The 25,980-nt window shown below is 45.2% G+C and overlaps 1 protein-coding gene across 2 annotated transcripts in view; it reads left to right on the top strand.

The window, feature by feature from the left end:
- The window catches only part of nek11 (NIMA-related kinase 11), a 71,447-nt gene that overhangs the window by 43,968 nt on the left and 1,499 nt on the right, over positions 1 to 25,980 (top strand). For both annotated transcript variants that reach the window (XM_063487985.1, XM_063487986.1), the window contains exons 10-14: positions 712 to 831; positions 3,538 to 3,631; positions 3,754 to 3,874; positions 11,716 to 11,834; positions 18,472 to 18,532. In XM_063487985.1, the coding sequence (XP_063344055.1) occupies positions 712 to 831; positions 3,538 to 3,631; positions 3,754 to 3,874; positions 11,716 to 11,834; positions 18,472 to 18,532 (515 nt within the window). The remainder of the gene's footprint in view (positions 1 to 711; positions 832 to 3,537; positions 3,632 to 3,753; positions 3,875 to 11,715; positions 11,835 to 18,471; positions 18,533 to 25,980) is intronic.

Genomic DNA, 25,980 nt, shown 5'->3' with positions numbered 1-25,980 from the left:
TGACACATCCTCAGGCTCAGGGTCAGACGAGTGCAGTGGTAGCCACGCAGGTCGACACAGGTGGGATTTGACTGTGAGGGCGGGGGCTCAGCACGTTTCTCAGCATTTCAGTTTTCTTTAAGAAGTGCACTAAAAACTTTAAAGTGTGTGTTTTCAGTTAGCTGCTTTGAGCGTAGCGACGTTTAAATGATGAGGTAGCAGCAGGTCGTCCTTACAAAGCTGCACAGAGCAGATGAGGAGGTCCAGAAATAAAACACACAATAACCTGGCACTCTAAACGGCTCCTGGGATTTAAAGCTGTGGGAATAAAACTCATTCTGACCTGAACAGCCAACTCTCACCGGTGACAGTTGGATCTCCTGCCACTGTTTGGTGTTTGTCCTCTTCAGTCTCAGAAACCTTTGATATGCTCCTGACTTTAACAGCATGACTGACAGCAGCTTCACATTTCTTCTTTGCTCTGATTGCTTCAAAAGTGATCAAGTGAGACTTTAAACTAAAGAACTCGAACCTCTCTGACGTTTGTCTGCAGGACTGTGTCCAGATGAAATCACTCTGAGATAATTATCATCATCACTGAGTTCACGTAACTCCATATTTGAGGCAGTAGGTAGAACCAGCTCCTACAGTCAGTGATTGGACAGCCCTGGGTGACTGACAGGTGTGTGTGTGTGCGTGCTTGTGTGTGTGTGCGTGTGTGTTTGTGTGCAGGCAGACGAAGGTTCACCTGCAGACGCTCAGGGACAGGTCAGAGGTGGAGAAGATGACCCCCAGAGAAAGGATGAGACTCCGCAAACTGCAGGCTGCTGATGAGAAGGCCAGGAGACTCAGGTGAAGCTTCATTTAGAGCGGAAACTCCCTTTATCTCTGCAGCCCCGCCTTCCACGCCATTATAGTTGCGCTGGTATGCATAGACCCGACATGTAGCTGCATTTATCAGGACGTGCACGTAGGGTATATAGAGAAGGTTGGGTGGAGCTTCACTTCCAGCCGACGATGGTCTGAATGTGAGGCTGATGGGCCTGAGTTATTTTCATAAGAAGATATGAGCCAGGCAGACGTGATTCAAAAACAGGAACATACTCAATGTTGTGTTCAAAAATGCTTTAATCATCCTTCAGTTTTGCAGAGGAAATGTGAGGAATACGATGTGAGGCGTTACTTCCAGACGTTGCTATGAGAGAAACAGCAACTGAGCTTCTGCCCTTAATGTACAAACAGAGTGAGCTTTCAGATAAACTCATATATGCACCTGACATATTAAAAATGCAACAAAATAATGTGTAATATTCAAATACACATAAAAAAGAACAGCACAGCTTGGATCTTTAGATTGCTTCTCTTGTCCGGCCGACGGTCCGGGACACAAAATGATTACAAAGAAATGAAATTATAAAAATTATAACAATTCTGCAAAGTCAAAGTAGAAAATTGTCAAATCTGAACCTGCAGCCGTGTTTTTGTTGCTGGCGTTGATGGTCGTGTGCAGCGATGAACATTAAGGTTTAATCAGTGTTGATGAATCTACATCTGGAGGAAGGACGACTCTGATCCAGACTCGTGTTTCCTGTTTCACGAGGGGCAGCAGCAGGCGGCTCCATCAGGACTCAAACCCGTGACCTCGATCAGGCGGCGTGAGAGCAGAGTGACATTATCCAAATTGGATCTGACACATTCTGGTTTCCGTCCCCCCGAGCCGGCGTGCTAATCGACTTTCGTCACGGCGAGGGGGCCGTTAAACGCTTGTTATCGTCACTGTGTGTGTAATAAAGTGTGAATGTGCTCCGAAGCCTGCGAATGATGCCAGCGTGCCGCCACGGATCCTCGTCAGATGGCGTGCAGACGGAGATCACATGGGAGGGCAGGGACGACAGCAGGCCGGCGCGGCTGTTTGGCAGCACGCGGACGGTTTCTGCAGGACTTTATGTCGGAACCAGAACCTGAACATGTGTTTCATCAAGTCCGGCTCACATTAAATAAGAGATTTATCCACAAATACGCTGCAGATCCTCCCTGTTCGCTCCTAATGAAGCAGCTGCTGACTCCAGACCTGTTTACACACTTCCAAGCCCATTAAACAGCCGTTATCTGTGGTTATCTGTCCCGTGGACACATCGAGCAGGCTGTTATCACCTTGTTTATTGGTGGCGGGCGCCCCAGAAGCCACCTTTCATTACCAGGAAACTTTTGCACTACCCTGAAATAAGGTTATGGTTCCCTGTTTCCTCTCACGGAGAGATGCTGAGGCTGTCAGGAGACGGCGTGGAGGGTTGTAGCTGCAGAGCTACACGCCCTCCACCCTTCCAACATGAGGATTTATGCATATTTATGTATTGTTATATATAGAGCAGGGCGATATGACCAAAAATATTTATCACGATATACATTTGAAAATTTGCGATAACGATATAACTGACGATATAATTGACACTAGACAAAATACTTTACAACTCCACAACTTTATTAGTGCAAAAACACCCATCAATGTATTTTCACTTAAACAAGCAGCTGTTTTTTATGTGCATTAAAGTTATATAAAAATTTAACAGTGCAAATGCAAATTCCTTGCTGACAGTTTAACCAAAAGGCATTTCCAGTGGAAACTGGCCGACATATCCTCAGCATAACCATGTATAATATCCACAAAACTTAAAAAGAGGTTATACACACACAATACGGTAATATTATGTTGAAGCACAGTACGTATCACTCCGCGAGGCTCCTGCCTACGATAGCCGTAATGCTCCCACAATCCATCAAGCAGTGCGGCTTTGTAGCTTAGCAAAGTCGTACTAAAACATTTGACAGATTTTCGAGTGCCGTGTAGCACATAAAATCGTCGATTTTCAGAAAAATCAAAGGATTGATTTTAAGTGTGCCGTATTTTCCAAAAAAAACACGGTAATAACGACGGCCCGCTAGCATGCTCTACCAAAAATAGTGCTTTGTTGTGTATCTGACGGACGAAAGCTAAACCAGTTCCACACCACTGAAGCTGCAGCATTTTTACAAACCAGTTCTGGTTCATCGTTTCATTCAACGATCCGCTTTCGCCCTTCTGATTCTCCGTTGCCGCCATGCTTTTTCCGCCATGTGCGTATGAAAACAAAGGCACTGCGCATTTACCCATATTCTATCGCGATATTTCATTTTCTTATCGTTGCCTAACATTGTACCAGTATTACCGTGAAAGGTATGATATGGCCCAGCCCTAGTTATATATTCTGCAGGTTATTTCATGACCAAAGTGTAAAATAAGGCAAAATAAGGGAACCATGAACAGCAGCTGGGTAGAGCAGCATAAATCACAGCACGAGGTCTGTCCACGTCCTTGAAGCATCTCCATTGTGACAGAGTGCAGATGGTTATCAGGGAGACAGAATGAAACGGAGGCAAAGCAGGAAGTGGTCTAAAGGTGCACGAGGAGGTGAGCTGGAGGGGGATCAGGGAAAAACCTTCTGTTACACTGAGTGATAAATAGAAGCCGACAGAAACATCCGAGCTGCACCCTCACAGCGCGTCCTCTGTCCTCCACAGGAAACTGGCTGAGGAGAAGTACGAGGAGGTCCACACCCGCAGGAGGGAACTGAGGAGCCGCCATTTCGAAAACGTCAGCGTGGATGTTCTGAATGTAAGAAACACTTTGTTGTTCCTCTGATACTTGATTCGGGCTTCGTGGGTTTCTCTGTTGTTCTCTGAGTCTAACTGGGTTCCAGTAAAACACTCATTTAATGCTTTTCCACCAACCGTTAGGAGAGCAGAGAGGACGGAGCCTGCCAGGGTCAGGCTCAGCCAATCAGCAGCCAGAATCGCCTGAACGCTGGAGGGTCACCGCCGAAACCGAAGCAGGACGAGTCAGAACCAGAACTGCACGGTGAGAAAACGTCTCCTTTACAACAACAGACATGGCGGCTCGTTCATCGCCACGCGTTCACACACATACACGCAGAGAGCAGCCGTGACACAGACGCAGACTCAGAGGGCCGGAGCTTCCCAGAGGGGTGGAGCTTCCCAAGGGGTGGAGCTTCCCAGAGGGGTGGAGCGTCACAAAAACCACCTTAAAGAGCACAAACGCAAAATGAGCGAGAAGACCACAAACAAGTGCAAAGAGATTAAAAACAATAAAGGACGTTGTTTGTGGTCACATTCGCTGCTTAACAAATGTCATTAAAACAAGAACACAAATGTTTTAGAATCTGTCAAAAAATTTGTTTAAAACTAAAAATGATGTTTTTTATTCTGCAAACAACAAACAAAAGCAGCACGCTGGAAATGAATCAAGCTGAACTTTCAAACTCCAAAACTCATTTTTCTGTTCAGGGATGAAAGAAATACTATAATACTATAATAATAATAATGTGCTTTATTATTTCTATCTGCCCTTTTGTATTACAGGACATTTGAATTCAAGGATAACAACAATAATTATGTTATAGTGATAAAAGTATCATTTTGATTAACAGGCTTGCACATGCTGGTGGATTAACCATGAACATAAACAATGATTTTGTTAATTACCGTTATTGTTTATTTCGGGCAGCTGTGGCACAAACCTTGAATCGAGCGGTCGTCCGATGAATCTGTGAAGTTTTTTAAAAAACTTTTAAAGAGTGAAAACGTCTGAATTTGCCGGCTGGACGTGTTGAGTTCTAACATGTGAAATATCATTAAAATGTTATGTAACTAAATGTAACTAAATTACAACACTCGACACTTTTTCCGAAGCTCGTTTTCTCGGTTGCCACGGTGATGCATCTCCTCTGAAGAGTCCGGACGACGAACGCGCTGCAGACGTGAAACATGCTTCCTGTGGAGTTGCAGCAGCTTCAGATTTGTTTCTGTAACAAACATCAGAAACTTTGTGTCAATGAACACAAACCGGTTCTGTTCATGGTTCTGCGTGTTTTTCTGAGAGGTCGAGACATCCTGAGCCTCAAAGTATGGACCAGATTCAGACTGTGGGGATGTCTGTTCTACCATTAAATAATATATATTTATGTTAATAAGGTCAAAAAATGTCTTTTCTTGGAGGCTTCTTCAGTAGGAACCACAGGCTGAGACTTAAAGCAGGTTCTCAGACCAGAACTCGGAGCTTGCGTGAAACCTCAGGTCACTTCCCGGCAGCTTCACGCTGGACAGCTAAATTCCACAGGCTGTCTCTGTTCAAGTGTTTTTAACAGGCTTGGAGAACATTTCATCAGCTTGCAGTTATGATCTGTCTTCAGGTTCATATTGCTCCCGTCTTCTGTCACTGATGTTTCCTAAATAAACCCAGCAGCCAGCGAGCTCGAACTAATAAAATTTGCAGCTGATGTGAAGCAAAAGCTCTCCAGGGGTCTGCGTTTCAGCAACTTAATCATACGTTTATCTAAAAGTCCTTTGGAGGTAATAAGGAAGGCCAACAGCCAAAAAATCTCATTAAAGTTAATGTCATTTGTAAAAACTCAGCTCAGGCGAGACAAAGAAAGTCTGATATTTCTTTGTTATCGTGCTTTCATCATCGGTCCCTCCTGGGTTTTTCACTTTTTATGAGCACAGTTCAGAGCTGAGGGCAGCTGTGGGAGGATGCTGAGTTTATATTTGAGTTATTCAGGTTTTTGCACAAGAGAAGGAAGCAGAAACATGTGGATGACAGTGAAAGTCTCAGTGCTGTTTGGTGGCTTAAAATGACTCAACATCAGTATCATCCAGTAATCTGCCGACATCTTTGAAAGCATGGAGAAGATAAAAGATTGAGAATAAACAGCTTCAGCTCGACAGCGTCCTTCCTACGGCCATGTTGGAAAACACTTTGAACGAACATCAGCAAACAGCTGAGGAGCACTTCCTGTTTCTCTGGGAAACACCTGAAACCTTCGTGAAGTCCCCGAGCGCCAGAGTGTGATCCAGCAGGACAGATTATGAAACGAAGCCGTTGGAGTTTGATCAGTTTGGTGAGAAGCTCACAGCTGGAGACGAGAGGCTGACTCTCCTGCAGGGAGCTCACAGATAAAGAAACAAAGCTCTTTATGTACAAAACAGAAATCAGTTATATGAGTGGAAGCAGCTGCGTTGGTTTTTCATGCTTCCTGGGAACAGATGGAATTTCGATTCTCCACAGGGAGAGTTTTCAGGAATGAAGTGGCCCCGCGGCGTTTCACAGAACACTTAGGTTCACATCAAGAAAACAGACTTCATTTAATGTTTTCATAATTCTGAACAGAGACAAGGTCGCTCTGCTCTCTGTCCTCCAGCTTTCAGCTTTTCAGTTTGTATTCGATTGGACGGCGAACGCGTGACGTTCAGGATCAGATCCACATCTTACACTTCAGGCTTCCTTCAGCAGCACAGACGCTGAGCGATGAGGGAACCACCGACAGGACGTTTGGCTCGACGCTGAGTTCATAAAGGTTCAACTGCATCAAACTGCTCAGGGAGTCGTAATGAAACCTGAGATTTTCTCTCCTCCGGATGCTCAGAGACCAACGCTGCAGACAAAAATAGAAAGTTAGTTTGTGGAGTTCAAATTTAACGAGAGGCGTGTTTCTTCAGCTCGCTTCACGTTATTCCTCAAACATGCAAACCCTTTGCTGTTGTCCTGAAGGGATGTGATGATTCATTCCCTAAAAGCTAGCCATCGGACATTTATATATGTTAAATACTAACAGTGCTCTGTGCAGCACTTTTTAATGTACAGACTGCCTCCATCAGCCTGTGGAGTGACTGACGTGACATTTATGGCCCCTCCCTTATCCTCACCTCACCTGCTTTCAGCCGTAGATGATGTAAGCGGTGGCCGTGGGACCGCCCACTCATTTCTGACCTCCTGTTTTGAAGACTCCTGTCGTCATGGTTGGAAGCAACCAGATGTGCCCAGAAGGGGCGGGTCTGGCTGTGAAACCGCTCATTCATTGGCTAATGATTTCTGATTGACAAGTCATTAGTTTTTAAAATGTGACCTTTCCCAAAGATTTTAGACACATTTTTAGACCTGATGACGTGAAGCTGCAACACATGCTGAGCAGAAACTCGACCCTCCTGTTCAAATATGACCCGCTTTTCTCCATCTTTGTCCAATCACGATCCTTCCTCTGCACATGCTCGGATCATCTCAGCCTGAGCTGTCCCTCTCATGTACTCCTTTCTAATCCTGTCCATGCTGGCCTCTCCCAATGAAAATCTCAGCATTTCCAGCTCCACCACCACCTCCTGTCTTTTGCCACCATCTCTAAAGCAAACCTCACAGGTGCAGCTCTCACTGCCAGCTGCAAACCTTCCTTTTCACTCTTGCTGCCTTCATTTGTCATTAATCAGAGTTAGGCTCATCCACCTTCACAACATTTACTTCTTCCTCTTTCAAACACAGAGCATATTTGTTGAATATGACCTGAAGTGTTGCACAGTCACGTGTCGTGCTGCCGTAACGCACAGGAACAATGCTCCGCCCCTTTTTTCCTCCTAAAGCGATAAAATAAAATCATCACATTTATCTTCAAATCAGTGAAGAGTGTTTTACACCAGAGAAAATACAATAAAGAAAATAAGACTGCTCACAGCTGTTGTATTTATATTTGATGTGTTTGATTGATGACGTCAGCTCATTCATTAAATGAAAAACAAAATTCTGCTTTAAAAGCTGCTCGCCGCCTTCAGACGGCACAATTAATCTTCTAAACTTGTAAAGATGAGAAAGGAAAATATAATATAATAAAATGTTTTGAGAACATCAGTGAAAGTGGATTCAAAGTAACACTGAGCACTGTAACTGTTTTACTCAGTGAATAAAACTCTGTTTCCTCCTTTATTCACTGACGTTTTCACTCCGACTGTTGCTTTGCTCCTTCTTATAGCGTTTTTATTCCCTTACACTCTGTTCATCAGACGTTACTGCATCACGTTCTTCACGCAAACAGAGCCCTCCACAGTTTCAGTAGGCACAAACCTTTCACTTTGACTTTTATTGTGAAACATTTACAGGAACATATTCTGTAAACCTCAAACTGATTTTATTTTAAGATAGAAAATAAGATCATCTGTGGCATAAAAAGATGGACGTGGCTTCCACCACAACGGCCACCAGGGGGCGATGCAGTGGAAGTGTTTACGGGAAAACGGCGGTCTGAGTTTGTGGTTTCCGTCACTCACATCAGACGAGTTAAAAACAACATTAAGTGTCAGAAAAGACTCATAACTTCTCGTTTTCGGGCTGTCCAGCCAGTTTCACTCTCCTCTATGAAAATGTTCATGTTGAGTCTTCACTAACCAATGGGGTGACGGCACAGGGAACGCATGTCCTCACCTGTAGGACAGAGGGTGACTGTCCTACTGGGGACGCGGAAGCAGGAAACACATCCAGGTAGAGCGACGATCTCTCCCTCTGTGGTTAGACGAGCTGAGGAATGATCTCGCTGGAGGAGATGGAGCTGCTTTTTGTCACTGCTGTGAAAACAGGGTGTTAGTCGGCTTTAAAAGAAGACTAGTGTTTGCGTTTCACAGCAGCCAACACAGAACTTTGTCACTGCTCTGAAACAGCGAGGAGGAAGTTTGAAAGACCCCTGCTGGTTACGTCCTTAAAGTGACTCATCATTAGTTTTGATTTATTTGCAGGCTCTGGTTCAACACTTTGAAACTGCGAGTGTCTCCACAGAGAGCCATTTCTAAGTAATAAACTTTGAAAGCTTCATTTTGCTGCCAGCCTTTCATCATAACACACGTCACCTTTTCCAAACCGGCATCGTCTTATTTTAGTTTTCCAGCTTTCCGCTCCTCAAACCGTTTTCTCATTAAAGGGTCCGAGAGCTCCGACACGACCCACGACAGACGGGAACTCCTCGGAGAGTCACAGCCGCTGTGGTCTCCCTAAATATTTTCAGCTTTAGCAGAAACAGAGCTGACACCTGAGCCTCGCGTCACATGGTGCTGGAGCTCAGCCAATCAGTTTCTAGACAGCTTGATATCACAGAGGAGCCGCTGGTTAAATATCTCCTGAGTCAAGAATGAGTGAACAATTTCATCCATCAGTTTAATGTTAACTGAGTAAAACACTCAGAGCTGATCTCACGTTGTGGTTTATTCTAATGAAATCCAGTCTCGTTTATCCATCACTGAAATGCTGGTTCTGTTTAAATGTGTCACGTTCTCACCGAGCTCCATGTTTCTGACAGAAGCATCAGCATTCAGCTCAGTTTTAGCTCACTGGGATTAGAGAGAACGTGAGCCGCACAGGACCACTGAGACCTCCAGCAGAACCAGGATCAGGGAGGAGCAGCCTCCTGCGCGACTGGTCGGTGCTTCAGGGGAGAGAAAAGAGAAAAGGAGCATCGAGAGACCGGGACAAAATATAAACCACAGGAGAGAAAATGGAAGTTGATAAAGTGAAGTAGATGCATTTAAACGCATGAGGAGGAGAGTGGTAGAGAGGAAGTGCTCAGTGGATCGTTAGAAGTGTCCTCCAGCCTGAGACACAGGACAGACACTCGGTAGTTGACGCCGCTGCCTCCCATCTCTTCAACAGGAACACTGAGGAGCTCTGACTCCAGCACGTCCTGCGTCTACCTCAGGGCGTCCTCTCAGTAGGACACACCTAAAACAGGATCCGGATCAGATGCCTGAACCACCTGAGCTGGCCTCATCTGATGATGAGGAGTTGTGTTTGAGTGACTGAGGTTGGAGGACAGTGACTGAAAGCTCATTCTGTCATTCACTCTCAGAATCATGTAACGCTATCCAGAGCTCGTGGTGAGGACGGTTAGGAAGGTACACTGACCGGTTAATCCAATCAGGCAGCACTAATCACAGGCCAGTGCATCCCTCGTCATGTTACGGCTGCAACAGGCAGGATTAGGACCAAAACAAAAGGTGGAACTGAAAAAGGCTTTATGTGCTGTGACAAAACCCTGGAATATTACAATGGAGAAAAACAAAACCGAAACATAAACTAGAAAACTCAGTTTTCAGGAAACACAGAGGAAAACCAGAGCAATCAGGGTGTGTGATTATTAACGACAACAAACAGGGCTCAAATACACAAGGCAGCAACGAGGGAACAGGAAACAGGAGGGAAACACAGCGGGGACACAACGAGACGGGGGGGAAGCAAAACCAAAGACACTCACATGGAACTATCAAAATAAAACAGGAAACCAGAGGCCGACACTGAAACGCAGAACACAAGGAACAGAGGGAACACGGAGCACAGAGTAACAACTGTGACGTGGAGACACGACTGAGTGTGGGACATGAAACAAACATACAAGAGACTATATGATGAGAAAAGCACTAAATCACCAAATATGAAAGAATCCAAACATCAACACTGGGTCAGCCGACTCAGCACCGTGTCATCCGTAGAGTGAAGCATGGAGGTGGCGGCGTCATGCTGTGGGGATGTTTTTGAGCAGCAGGAACTGGAAGAGTAGTCAGGGTCGAGGAAAAGATGAACGTGTTTGTGGTCTGACGTTTGGCTCCGTCTTCATCTCAACAGACCAGTGCAGCATCCTCATCCTCGCTGTAGACAGCGATCCGTTGGACAGCCTCTCGCTCACCCTGCCCTCACCGGAGATACTTACTCTAAACTTCCTCCAGGGAGCAACAACCAAAAGTTAATTACGACCGTCCAGTTTTGAAACGCCTTTTCCATTCCAGCTCACGTGTTGTGACGCTGTCCACAAGTTAATCGACCTCCGTGGGAGAAAAGTTAGGAAGCCGCTCCGCACTGTGCTGCAGGCACTGAAGGAAATGATCGTAAAATCACTCCCTTAAATCTGATCAAGGAACTTGCAGATAAGCCTGGGAATGCTGTAACAGGGTTTTCCAGGTGCTGAACACTCCAGTTTTGGAAATAACTTGTTAATCTGAACAGTCGGGGTGATTTGGGAGCTCAGAACATTTTATTTTTATTGAAATCGCAGTAGAGGCGGCGGAGATTTGAGTTCGGCCTGTCTTTGACCTCTCCCTGACTTTTCTCTGCATCTTTTAGTTCAAACTTTTATTTCATGGTAGATTCCCCTCACGTACGCTCCCAGAGCTCCGCCCTCTCCCTAATCCCTGTCGTGTGATTGGCTGATAGTGGCGGAAGAGGCTCTGTCAGACCTCGGAGACACCATGAATTAAACATCCTCCATCTTTACAATTCTCCGAGCTCGTTAGCAGGAATAATTACCCAGACACAGCGCCTGGTAAAACAGACAAATGAAATCCATCAAGACTAAAGAGGTTAGGAAGCATTCTGTTCATCAACTCTCGCTTCACTTTATGAGAACATTTAGTCCTCGGCTGTGTGCATTTTAAATAGAAGTGCGCACACAGGCCAGCATCCAAATGATGTCACTGCAGATAAAGAATGCGATTACATGTGAAGCTTAAAGTAAAACAATAATAATAGGGAGGGGTTTCCACTTCCTGCTCGTGGTTTCTGTGATCTGCAAGCAGCTTTACAACCCACTTCAGCCCCAGCTCCTCTGTTTCATGCTGTTTCTGGCTCAATGAGTCACTGATGGCGGCTCTGTGAACATACAGGTGGTCACTTTACCAGTTACAACCATTGGTCATTATAAGCTCCACAGCCAGACTGGGCGTGGTTATGGATTTAACCCTTTGATCACCAGGATGCTGCAAACAGCTGTCTCGTTGTCTTTGCTCTCATCTGCTTGCAGTCGTGTCGCACGTCTTTGTGGTTGCTTGACTTTCTTCTTCCCCTGTGGTGGTTGTTGAAGTTGTTGCTGTACGTGTGTGCAGATATCCCTGAGGATCCTCGGGCTGCAGAAGTTTATTACAACCAGGACAGGTTCGACTCGTGCTCAGAGGACGACGAGCCCGCGTCACCTGCAGAGACTCTGTACCTGTCTGACCCACAGGTGAGCTGCTTTTAACGCGCTTTCATGGCTGAACTGTTTCATTTATAAAATCTGCACAAAGAGCCGAACACAGAGGAACGTGTGAGAGTCGAGCGCCGTCTCGCTCTGTTTCCACTCTGCTTATCTTCTTTATCCAGTGTTCAGGAGGCATGATGGGATTTTGTTTAGCTCCTTAATCAGTGTTAGCATTAGCCCGGATTAGCATGACGCACACAGAGAGGATGGTGTAGGTGGAGGAGCTTTGACTTCAGCTCTCAGGCGTCTCTGCTGGCTGGCTTTCGTTGTGACGAGTTTTCGTGCGGCTCAAATGATCATAATACAATTCTCACGCGTCCAGAGAAGCCGCCTAAAACCTCTAATTAGAGACACACTCGCAGCGAAGGGAGTCCTGACCCGCCGCTAACGAAGATGCACATTGTTAGCAGCTCAGTTACTCTGAGAGAAAAAGTGCATTTTTAACGCCAGAGCTGGAAGCTCTCAGCACAATCAAAAATGTGAAAGACGCTGAAGGTGATTTAGGGAGGAGTCTGAGGGATTAAGACTCAAAGAGAATATGATGGAAACAAAAACAGCTCATGTGCTCGGTTTGTTCCTGTCACAGGAGAAATGTCCGCTCACCGATGGATCATTAGAACCGCTGTGTAGCAGGGCTCGGTGCGGCCTCTGAAACAGGCGTTTGGCTTCTGCTGGTGGAGTCGTTCCTGCTTCTTGTTGTGTCTCTTAAGCCTTTGTGGATCTTTTTGTTTCTCTTTGTGTAATCTTATAATTTTGCAGCACTTTAAGATAGTTTAACACATTGTTTTTTCGGTGCCTCTGCAGCTCCTCTGTACTATATTTCTTTTTATTCTTTTTATATAAATCTTTGGATAAATGATTTTTAGCCTTTGGATGGAGGTTTGATTATGATACAAATATGATTTACTGTAATTCAGTTAGATTCAGTTTTATTTATATCAAATCCCAACATCAGACGCCCCAGTTTGAGCAAACAGCAACAGTGGGAAGGAAAAACTCCCTTTTAGCAGGAAGAAAGCTCGGACAGAACCAGGATCGGGCGGCCGTCTGGGAGTGAGGAATGTTTTCAGAGTTTAAAAAATGACCTCTGTCATCTTGAGGCTGGACCTTCTCCCTTTAAGTCACAGAGCCGTTCATGTGCTCATTATTCCCACCGTCCAGCAGTGGTGGGAATAATGTTCCCTTTAATGACAAAGAGATAAAGGTTTGTTTTTTAAGGGAGAATGAATATCTACAAAACGCCGATACTGTACATGAAGTTAATAGTTCAGTAATAGCTTATTGCAGGACTGTATGCAGTAATAATTTAGGGAGGACCTGAAATCGCAACCTGAGCCGCTGCACTAACAATGCCAGTGCAGTTCAGCTTCAAGTGTATAAAAGCAGATGTGCCATTTTCTGTCACTGTAGTCTGTAAGCTGAATGCAGGTTTGGTCTGATTGAGCCTGCAGAGATCGGTCGCAGCATGCAGGACATGCAGGACATGCAGGGGAAGAGGAAACGTCCCACAAATGTTCCCTCTACAGGGATCCCTTTCACTGACACGAGCCCACAGCTACAGGGTGAGTCAGATCCCATTTTTCGGTAGACAGCAGCTCTGCATCCCGGGACGATTACCACCGATTTATAACCAAACGGCCGAGTCCAATTCACTTATATTAGAGCCAGAGAGAGCCAGCGGTGAAGGCCAGCAGCCAATTTGTGGTTGAGCTTCAGAGAAAGTGGAAGGCTGGGAGAGATTAAACCTATTTGTCACTGCTGATAGTGATGACAGAAAACAGAGAGGAGAAGAAGAGAAGAAATAGAGCGAAGCTGAGGATTGTGGAGCCGGATAATTAGCGGAGCCGAGACACAGAGAGGCCACGAGACGAAGCTCTGAGACTCTAATCGCTGCATTTCTGTGGAGAGGACGCGATGCTGGGTCACGTGGAGGCGTTCTCGTCTCATAGCTGATAGATTTACCGTGGCGCCCAAATCAGAACTGTACTATTATAAATACCAGGGCGCTGTTGAATGAATCCGGCTTTAGCTTCAGACGTATGTCAAACCGCTCTGTCAGTGAGTGAAAGACCTGCCAAATAAAATATGGTTTAAATACTTACAGGATATTACAAATATTACAGTCCAGATTCTTCCGTTTTCCTAACAACAGCTAGTTTTCTTATTCTATTTTTTAATTGATTTAAGACTAATGCTCATACATTCATCCTCTGACCTGATGTGTTCAGCTGCAGCTTGTCTGTCGTGCTCCTGTGTAGATGGGAGCACGGTAGTTTAAAAAAATCAGATTTTTCTCAGTTTGTTCATTTTCTATAATAAATATCATACTCCACCCTAAAAAACAGGCAGAGCGAAATGTGAATGAAACCCGAGTGCAGTGACTGGGAACGCCGTTAAGCCAGTTTGATTCAAATGAATACGAAGAGAAGACGTCAGGTGTTGGAGCTGAGGAAACGTACGTGGTTCAGAAAGTTATTAGATTATAACGATTCAGCTGCTCTGCTGTGTCTTTGTTGGCTCTTAGCTTTCTGACATGTGTGATGTTCGGTTTTATTAATCAAGCGGACACAAAACCAAGTTCTTTGCAACAAAGGAAACAATGACAAAGCTTATTCTCCTGCTTATTATGTATTTTGTGGTTTGGTGAAATAATCAAACCTTCCCTGAGAAAGAAGCTAGCGCATGCTGCTGCTGTAGAGATCACTGCAGAGCAATGAGGCTTCACACATGTGGAGCTATCCCATAATTATGTCACTGTTTGTAAAGTAACATCTTTGAGTCTGAAGCTACAGCTTCATTCTGCTTTAATGAGCGTTTCTAACTTCAATTCAACTTTATTTATACAGCGCCAAATCACAACAACAGTCACCTCAAGGTGCTTTATACTGTAAGGTCGACCCTACAATAATACATACAGAGGAAAACCCAACAATCATATGACCCCCTATGAGCAAGCACTTTGGCGACAGTGGGAAGGAAAAACTCCCTTTTAACAGGAAGAAACCTCCGGCAGAACCAGGCTCAGGGAGGGGCGGGGCCATCTGCTGTGATTGGTTGGGGTGAGAGAAGGAAGACAGGATAAAGACATGCTGTGGAAGAGAGACAGAGATTAATAACAGATATGATTCAGTGCAGAGAGGTCTATTAACACATAGTGAGTGAAGAAGAAACACTTCACGTCACACAGTCGTCTCTTGCAGGAACCAGAATGTTAAAGTGCTCCATATTTTTATTTGCTTCCATAAAGATCGGCCCACCGGTCATTTCTGTGAGCAGGTGATTGTGTCATCACACTTGGATGGGGTGAGACTCGTCACCCTGATGAAACCTAGTAAGTAGTCGATAAGTTTCTTTGCGTGAGTCATCGTTTAAACAAATCCGTGTTTATCTCATACTGAGGCTGTTGTAGCTTAAAATTTTTAAGTGAGCGGCTGCATCAAGATAAATATTAAAAAAGCTGTAGTGCAAGTTTGCGTCTCCATCAGGCTCAGACTATTTCATGGAAATTCATTCCTCAGTGGTCGATCCTGTCGTGCAGCAGAACAGAAATGAAGCCCATAAATGTTCCTGAGTGATGAAGAGTAACAGCTCCATCGCTCTGACTTCCTTCTCAGTTATTACTGCCTGGAGAGCCGATAACACTGAAGAAGAGGACAGGGCTGAGTTATTGCCACAGATAATGAAAAATAATATTCATTATTAGTGGAGCAGCAGTTGACTGATGCAGAGAAATGCTTTCAGTGTAAGTGGGTGCAAAGTGAAACGCCTTCCTCCTGAGCGGTCAGGGAGGGGCCACGCCACGGAGCGTTTTACTGACAGTACACGCGAAGTGAACGCTCAACATTCACTCGATTCAAACAACCAATCAGATCCCAAAGTCACTCCAATGTGGCTGTATGTGTAATATGTTTATTCATCAACAGGTTTACAGGATATGTGGCTTTACTAAAAATGATGGGAGTGATTTTTAGAAATGTTGCATCCAAAAACCGTTTGAGAATCTAAACTGAATCAAATCTGAACAACATGAAGCATGTTTTTACTTTCAGTGATTCTTTAATCTGTGAAACTGTAGAAAAACGTCAGAGCATGCCGAGCTGATCCAGGAGAGCTGCTTCACTTCCTGTTAGTACCATTGTACAGATATCGTGCAGTTCAGTCAGGGTCCAGCAGGGGGCTCTCCTGAGATAATCTTCATTTAATAGGTATGATGGCGCTAAATCGCTGTATCGACGCAGCAAAGATAAAACATCAGAACTGAACTAAAACTACATCCATCCACCTGTTTTCTCTCTTTACAGAGTGAAGATGATCCAATAACATGTTATTATTAGTTTGTACATGATCCTGATACACTGACTGAACCTCGTGCAGCAGCAGTAACTCGAAGTTTCCTGTGGGACTTTATCGGTCTCTCACATCACTGTGGAGAGTTTTGACCCACTCTTCTTTAAAGCGTTGCTTCAGCTCATTGAGGTTTGCAGGATTATTCATGCACAGCTCTGTGAAGGTCCCACCACAGCATCTCACACTCTGACTGCACCACTGCAGCAGCTCCATTCTTTCCTTTTTCAGCCGTTCTGCTGCAGATCTGCTGCTGTGCTCGGGGTCATCGTGGTGACCCAGTTCAGTCCAAGCTTCAGCTGTGGCACAGACGGCCTCTGGTCTGACACTAGAATACAGAGGAGTTCATGGTGCCCAAATCCTCACCCCTCCACCACCGTGCTGTAGTTGGTCTGAAGTGTTTGTGTTTGTGCATCATGGCCGAACAGCTCCGCTCTGCTCTCGTATGTTCAGACGCAACGTTGAAACCTAAACTGTCATGTTCAGTTTACAGAGCAGAGGTTTTCTCCTTGTACCCTCCCAAACAAGCTGCACTCATTCAGTTATTTTCTACACGATGACTCGTCTTTCAGCTGTAGATACCAAAGTGCAGAGAGGTTTGTCACAAATGCAGCAGACGAGTCTTTTCAGCCTTTTCTGAAACAGAGCATCTTTCATCAGCCGCACTCGGACTCAGCCTCGCTCTACGTTGTGCTGCTTTGACAATCAGCTGAGAGTCCTGCCTGACGTGGTCTCAGTTTTCCTTTGTTCTTCTGTACTTCCTGTTTCTGATGACTCCACGCTGCCAGTTTATTCCCGTCTCTCAAGTCTCTCGCTGCATTTTGGTCCTTATTTTATGTCCTGTGTGAGGTGATTTTATCTGCACTGAAGCACAAAGCAGATCAAACTTGCTGAGACCAAAAGCAGGTCCAGTCGAGGCAGCAGAGCTGTAACAGTTAGCTTAATAGAAAATGGAACTGGTTGAAAAAACTTCTAATTGTCCTTTAAATGCGCAGCGATGTGACACTGGTTGAAGTCTGTTTTAAATTCAGCTCTCTCTGCACGATTAACTCTGGAGCAGCAACCTTAACGAGGGTGTGTCTGCAGTTTAAATGTTCGAGTCAGTTTTTATTGGCTCGTGAATCAAGTGAAAGTGGATTAACCTCCCGCAGACGTCCCCTCTCTGCTCCCTCGCTCTGTTTGTTTTGCAGGAATAATGAGTGAAATAAATCGGAATCATTCACATGATGCATCGGCTGTGTAACAACACGCAGATGATTATTACATTTTGTGCAGAACAATCTCGGTTTCCCGATTCGGCAGCTGAGCACGGTGACGGGGGACGTGGATGTCGCCGAGCTTTTCTTTCAATAGCACACTTCAGCCTGCTGTTTAAGGTTTATGTGTCTATTGTGACCAAAGTTATTCCAGCTAAATCGGCTTTTTGGAAAGCTGCGGGGAACCACTCGACACAAAACCAGTTTTTTCTTTTAGCTTTTGTTCCCACGACAGAAAGTGCAAAGATAACCCAGGCACACCACAGACACCTCTGTGGGACATACAGCAGAAGAGTCCATTTAAATGTGCATTATGGGGTTTTTTATGTATTATAAACTGACTTTTTCAATGTGTCAGCAGCAGAACTTTACAAAAGTTCTTCCCCAACTTTTGTTGATCGTGGATCAAGAGTTGGCAGTTCGTCTTGTAATCGGAAGGTTGCTGGTTCGAGCCCCGGCTCCGACAGTTTCAGTCGTTGTGTCCTTGGGCAAGAAACTTCACCCGTTCCCTACTGGTGGTGGTCAGAGGGCCCGGTGGCGCCAGTGTCCGGCAGCCTCGCCTCTGTCAGTGCGCCCCAGGGCAGCTGTGGCTACAATGTAGCTGCCATCACCAGTGTGTGAATGGGTGGATGACTGGATGTAGTGTAAAGCGCGTTGGGGTCCTTAGGGACTAGTAAAGCACTATACAAATACAGGCCATTTACCATTTAAACAAAAAGTGCGCCTTTATTATGGCCGATAGAAAAACAAAGCAACAGTAACGTGGTTTCACAGAGGCAGCAGCACCATCGCCTCACCTTAATCCAGGGCTCCCTTTGTGTGGACTTTACATGTTCACACATGGAGGTCAGCTTGTCTGGTGATTGTAAACTTGCCACAGGTACGAATGTGACTGTGACTGGTTGTCTCTGTAATAATAATAATAATAGTAATAATAATAATTATGTGATTTTGTTTGTAATTATAGAAAGAATTGATCATTCTGATCAGACTAAAAGATTCCCCTCCTTCATCTTCCTCAGGTCAGTGAGCTTGAGGCCCTGATGAAGCACATGCAGGAAGTTCTGGATGAGGAGCTGAGTGGTGAGTCTGAGCACCAAAAACACTGCATGCACAGACACAGAGCTGGGCGGGTGGTCCATCCGACACACGGCTGTGCAGTAACGGGACATTAGACACGAACGCTCATTTAACTCAGTTACACTAAAGCGGTGACCGGTACAGCTGCAGGCATCATGATCACCGGCAGGTCGTCAGGAGTCTGTGTTTTCAACACAGCTGATCTACTTCAGGCTTGGTCGGTGTGTCGTCTCTTGTCACCACAGTTTCTCCTCTCTGGCACATGCTCAGTTTGTGCATTTGCTGTGCACAGAGTTTCGATTACACACATAAGATAGCCGTGCACACGTGCACACAGTCTGCGTGTCCTTTTCATCACGATTCCTCCCTCCTCCTCCCCACGCGTCCCCAGCCTCCCTCCCTCCCCCCTCGTTCCCGTTGGCCTGGTTCAGTCACCGTCTCGCCTCGGCTGTGAAACCTGTTCGTCTCGCTCCGCTGACCTCAGAAAAAATCGAAGCCTCCACAGTTCACCTGCAGATGAAACCTCGCTCCGTCTTTTCTGCTGCCTGATGAAACGCTGTCACGAAACAGGGACACAACCTGCAGCTTCTCCACACTTACTGTACAAAACCAGCACAAATCCACCCAAACTCTGTCAGACATAATGAGTACGACTGAATGTGCTGTGAAATGCACCAGGTAACAGTTTTCTGCTGTATCTTATTAAATAAGAAAAAACTATTTAAAAAATCAAGTCATATTCTGAGTGGATCCAACATCAGCTGTGGATGATCTACTTTTTATTTTCAGCTAATAAATGAATGATTATTTTTACTCGAACCATCAACACAGAAAGCCCAGAAACAGCCAGTCTGAGCATGTTTTACGTGCAGTCTATATCTTTTCTTATTCAAAGACACAACAATGAGGAACCAGAGTGATGCTTTGAAGAACAGTCTGAGTCCTTCTTAGAGGCAGCGAGCCAGGCAGCGCCTCCGGACGCTTAATTAGGCAATTATTTTAAACCATCTGTCAAAAGTAAAGGGGAGGCGGCCAACGGACTAAAATGTGAACACCATTCATCATTATTTTGTCTGTAGAATCACCTGTAAATAGGAAAACTTAAGTCGCTGCTTCATTGCAGCTTCATCAGAGGCTCGTCTTCGTTTCCTCTCCAGGTTTGGTTTGTGGCAAAAAGTGAAGAAAGGAGCGTAAAATGAGCGTCTGGCTGGATTTGAGTGCTGCTGGGTCTCCGAGAGTCTAAATGAGTCTCACAGGTCTGGAGACTCATTTATAATAATTATAATTTATAATTCTTAGCTTGTTTGATCTGCTGCTCACCACACACAAGCAGACGTTTTGGACTTTTAACTGTAGTTTCAGAAGTTTTACAGCTTTTCCTACTGAACATTCATACGGCACAAAGTAATGAAGCCATAACCCAGAGGGAGGGAGAACATCTGGTTTATCTGTAAATACAGACACGTGTGGAATCCACAGAAACACCAGAATCTCAACTGAAACCCTGCAAAACCATTTCAGCGAACAGCTAAAGCAGCAGGTAAACAGATCCTGCATGAAACACAAACGTGGCCCGCCATGTAAAACGAGTTTGACACCCCTGCTTTAGAGGAAGCTAGTTCCACCATCCACAGTCTCATTCTTTCATACACCACCCACAGCACATAGCAGTAACTCCTCCCTCACCCGGAGCGGACCCTTCACCTGGTCTCAGACTCTGGGGCGCTGATGCTCATCCCAGTTCCGTCACAGTGTGGAGGCCGTCACTCGAAGCCAACAGAGACGCATCATCAGCATAAAACAAACAGATGAACAGGACACTGCTTTTCTCTTCATACGTTCACATTCATGCAAGCACCTTCCTCTATGCCTGCGTGCATTCACACACTCGATGGATGCGTCGTTCCAACTCGGGGTCCGGTGTCTTACAGCCAGGCATCAAACCACTGACCTTACAGTTAGTAGATGTGTAGCTCTGCCTCCTGAGCTGAAGGTTGCTCTTCCATGGATTCAGGAGGTTTGATGTGAACTGTGAACCTGATCTCAGTGACGCTGGACTGTTTGAGGGGGTTTGCAGTGCCGTCGACATGTGCTCTGTGGGACAGGGCGTTCAGCCGCGCCCCCTCGGGGCGTCATGCAGATGTGTACAGCTGTGTGTATCCTGGACATCATCCAGCATGCTGCAGACACTTCCTGATGTCAGTCATTGCAGCAGCAGAAAACAAATGTTGGTATCAAGCAGCAGCAGATGGACTCTGTCAAACAAACATGAAAGCAGAAGAAAATATTCAGTTTTCTGCAGGTGAGTCTGAAGCGAGTTTATCAACGTTCACAAAGTGAATAAAGTCAAGAAAAATACAATTCTGACGAGCGGCTTTTTAAACAGGAGTCTATCATTTAGATGCAAATGAAACTCAATTTAAATGTTGTGACGTCTGAATTCGACGCACTGATATTTAAACTCATTCAAATCGTTCTGCTGTTGTGTTGTTTTTTTTTATCAAATGCAGACGGTCACAAAGCACATAGATACAGAAATGACAGTGTCTTCTCTTTTTTAATAACATTCAGTAAACATGAATAACATAGATGGCATGAATAACACCCCCCCCCCCCCCCCCAATAATTTGAAGGTGACTATGTTACAGAAAGATGGATTAACCCATACATCAAAACAAACAAAGAAAACCAACAATAAAGTGCTTATCCCTGTGGATCCATATTGACATTAATCAACATTAATTAACACTAATTAATATCGATATTAATGATGTTTGCTCCTCAGTCAAAGTAAATCGATAATGCTGGAGTATCTTAAATAAAGTAATCTTATGAGGTGGAACAGCCACTGTCTGCAACAGCAGGAGCGTTTGTGCACGGTCGTATGATGGGCTACAAAGAGATTTCTCGTGCTGGAAGCTACAGTAAGTATTTAAGTAACGGTTTCCAGTGAGTAAAAAATCTATCAGATGAGCCTCTGAGGGAGAATTTTATCTTCTCCAATTTTAGGAGTCCTAGGATGTCGTGTAACCAGACTTTAATGGTGGCTGAGATGATTTCCACGACAACAAAATTCTTTTTCGGGCAATAAGAGAAGCAAAGGCAATAAAGTTATTTTGGATGGCTGTGATACGAAGGTTCTTTGGTGGTTTGCCAAAAATAGCAGTATGTGGAGTCGGAGTTAGATTTATACCTCATATATCTGAAATTAGTTTGAAGAATTGATGCCAAAATTCAGACAGCCTGGGGCACGCCCAAAACATGAGTAAGGTTGCAAGGTGTCTGTGAGCATCTATTACATTTATCATCAAATTTATCTGGATATCATTTCTTTACTGGAGTGTAGTCTGTGGAAAACTTTAAATTGTATTAATGAGTCTGGCACAACTAGAGGACAAATTAATGACCCCCCAACTCCCCCCCAGCTTCTGACTCCTATTTTTATCTTGGTCCTATGTAAAAGAGACTCGCTGGGTGGAGAAACTAGTTTGTAAAGGTAAGAAATATGACCCTTCGACAGAGTATTAGCTTTAAGAACCGCTGGGAGTCGGGATTTGTGGGAATGAAGTTGAGCATTTCTTTGTAGCTGGAAGTACCGGAAAAAAAATCAGATTTATTGAAATTAAAGCGAGAAACTAATTGATTAAAACTTGCAAAAGCATCATTTATGTATAAATCACCTAGACTACGAAGTCCTTTATCGTCTAAGACTTGAGTCCATCTTCACTGGAACAAATAAATGATTGTTGCAAATCGGGGTTGCTAGAGGGAGGGGAGCCATCTGCCATTCTGCTGTTGTATGAAAGGATTTCAAGCACAGCAGGTGAGATATGCTAACTGATGAGCATGAAAGAGACTGTGTGTGTTTATGAAGACGCATGTGGAATATGCAGGTAGCTTACATGTTTCTGAGTGTACGTTTGTTCAGCAGCTTCGAGCTCGATGTAGGCGACGATGGTTACTCACCAACCCTGGCTCTGTGTGAGCAGGTTGATCTCTATAAGAGCTGCTTGTTCCATGCAGAGTTAGAGTTCCCACAAACACTGCACAGCAGCCGTATCTGCAAAAATTAGTGTTTGACCCGAGTACAGATTTATACACCAAACGTTACGTCACGTGGAATGAATGAGGCGCGGACCTAAACGCAGACAGCGGAGATGAAGGTGGATGTTGAACAAGAAGACAGCCTTTATCTTAGTGGAACAGAACAACAAACAAAAGCAAAGAACGACCAAACCGTGCTAACAAAACCTATTCTGGGAACACGAGGGAAAGAAGTAATCCAGAGGGAAATACACAGACGATCCGAAACAGGAAACGGGAGGGGAACGCAGCCGAGACTAATCGGACACGACGAGACGGGAGGGAGAGCAACACTGTAAACACTAAGACAGGACACGGCAAAGTAAAACAGGAAATACACCAACATAGAGACAAGGATGACAGGATGTAACACAAGGGAGGCACAAAAACAGTAAAGGAGCAGAAATACAAACTAAACCATTAAAAACCACAAAATAACAGAATGATAATAATCAAAGCACAAAAACACTCCAGACCCAGTGAGCTTAAACGTTTTGGGCCACAGCTCATTATCTTTGAATTCAGGTGTTTTTAGCCCCGTGGCCACACCTCCCGAGGCCACACCTCCCGGGGGGCACACCCACATGAGGCCACACCTCCCGATGCCACACCTCCTGGGGGACACACCCCTATGAGGCCACACCTCCTGTGTCCACGCAGTCTGCCCTTAAATAAAGAAAAAAGAACAGGTCGTTGTGAAGACTCCGAACTCTCCTCTGTTCCTGCAGCAGGTTGCCATCATTCCCATTCTACCGTCAGCTGTAAGCACTATTATTCCAAAGTGAAGCGTTTAGAACCAGAACTAAGGATCAGAACACACAGACTTTTTTAATAACTGAGCAAATGTAAATTAATATATTCTAATGACTCTAATACATTTGTCTGTGAAGCAGGAGACAACAAACACAGGCAAACAGCCTGATTAGGTTAACACCGCGTGCTTCATCACTGTTTGCTGTTCCTTTTGTGTTTCCATTAAAACTGTGGCTTCAGCATTAGTTGTACAAAGAGTTCAGCGTGTTTCCCTGTCCTGCCTGTCAGGTCCCTGCTTAACCAGACTAATTATTCCCTTTAGGGAAGCAAAGTAACAGAATGCATCATCAGCAGAGATAAACAGCCGTTAAATCCCCGGATATTTAGCATCCAGCAAACGGACGAAAGGCCCAGAGCAGCCCAGAGCCCATTATCCTGATTTACTGTCCAGTCATTAGCTGTTGAACAGCAGCTCAGAGTCTATCTGTGCTGGCCGGAAAACAAAAGCAGCAGCAGGTTTGCTTTTGTTTAACACGTCCGATTCAGTGTGAAGGGAAAGGAAGAGACTCCTGACATCGATAACAGATACAGAAAGAAAGGTGAAGCTGAAAGTCAACTATTAAAAGGATCTGATGGATACTCTGCAAAGTGCTTAAATAACAAAAATAGCTGAAACAGTGCAAGAGTTGCACGTGATATTTGTTAAACGGAGCCCCTGAAGGCAAATCGTTTCTGATTATGAAATGTGAGATAAGTCGTAGACGTGAAAGCAGGAAGGAAGTAAAAGAAATCCAGAGACATGAACAATAAAAATCAAAAGGGTTCAAATATCAGCCGGTGTAGCGTGGACCGGTCCGGACATGACGCCGGCGGCTTTCGGTTTAATGATCTCTGTGAGGGCGTCAGCTCGTTAGCATTCAGAGCTCGTTACAGCTCAGACTTCCTGGCAATCAAGAGCCTCGTTAAGACGCTGAGCTCGTTAATCTTCAAAGAGACTTGAAACAACTACCTGTGACTGAGACGTCGCACCTTTGCTTTTATGAAAGTTTTCAGCCTGGTCATTTTCAGTGTGTGTGTGTGTGTGTGTGAGGCAGACGTATAGACATGTGTGTTTAGATTCTGGCAGCAGCAGATATCCTGCCATTATAATCCCATTAGATCACCTCCACACTCTGCTGTGCTTCTGTTGATGGAGCCTGAGCTGCTCCTGCAGACAGAGAGGGAGGAAGTGAGGAAGGACGCCAGCGCTTCCTAAAATTGGGATCACATCACGGTAATCCGCTGTCAGTCACCGGATCCAACAGGAGCAGCATAAAAGGGTCATTGTGCTGCTTTTAATAGCACCAGGTTGAGGTAATATAAATGCTTCAGACTGGATTAAAAGCACCGACCAGGGTTCATTAAAAACGCTCACATATAGAAACATTTCAAATTAAAGGAAAAACCCACCATGAAGAGCCTTAGTAGGTGTTTGGCTTCCAGGTGACATGCAGAGCGGGGTCTGCAGGTACCTGTCGTCAGGACTTATCACATCACTCGATGGAGGAACCAGCCAATGGCGTGCCCTGCAGCCTCACACCACTGCTCACGCTGGTCCTCCATTCCTGGACTACATGAAACTGGCGGAGCTGCTGGTTCTGGGCTGGGCGATCGTGGCTCAAGAGTTGGGAGTTCGCCTTGTAATCGGAAGCTCCAGCCGATCCAGGAGAGAAGGACAACCGCTGCCTAAGCAAAAACCTGTAGTGATCCCGTATGTGTCAGGAGTATCGGAGCAGCTGAGACGCATTTTTTCTAAACACCGGGTCTCTGTGGCTTTTAAACCCCAAAACACGCTGCGCCAAAAATTGGTCCACCCCAAGGATCGGGTCCCCCGACACAAACAGAGTAACATAGTGTACGCTGTTAAGTGCAGGATTTATACATCGGGGAAACCAAACAACCTCTGGCGAAGAGGATGGTACAACACAGAAGAGCTACCTCGTCAGGCCAGGACTCTGCAGTCTATTTACACCTACAGGACAGTGGACACTCTTTCAATGATGAGGATGTACACTTTTTGGAGATTTATTTTCCTGGATGATTGAGAATGCATCAAGACCTTGTAATCAGAAGGTTGCCAGTTCGAGCCCCGGCTTGGACAGTCTCAGTCGTTGTGTCCTTGGGCAAGACACTTCACCTGTTGCCTACTGGTGGTGGTCAGAGGGCCCGGTGGCGCCAGTGTCCGGCAGCCTCGCCTCTGTCAGTGCGTCCCAGGGTGGCTGTGGCTACAGTGTGGCTGCCATCACCAGTGTGTGAATGTGTGTGTGGATGACTGGTTGTGTAAAGCGCTTTGGGGTCCTTAGGGACTGTTAAAGCGCTATACAAATACAGGCCATTTACCATTCTCAAACTTTTTCTCAAAAATGGTTCAAATATTTCATGTGAGGCAAAAAATGACACATGCAGTTATGAAATCTCTTATTAAAGACTGACAGCAGAGTTTCTACAATCCTCCACACGCCTCACTTTCACAAAGTGCTGCAGACTCTGAGCCACAGTGAGGGATTGGTCAGGCTCACAGCCACTGGTGACGCGTACTGGGGGGTGTAGTTACCACTTGCAGTTATGGAGTTACA

This window comes from Pelmatolapia mariae, linkage group LG10_11, assembly GCF_036321145.2.
Source record: "Pelmatolapia mariae isolate MD_Pm_ZW linkage group LG10_11, Pm_UMD_F_2, whole genome shotgun sequence".
Lineage (NCBI taxonomy): Eukaryota > Metazoa > Chordata > Actinopteri > Cichliformes > Cichlidae > Pelmatolapia > Pelmatolapia mariae.
This window is presented reverse-complemented; position numbering and strand designations above follow the sequence as displayed.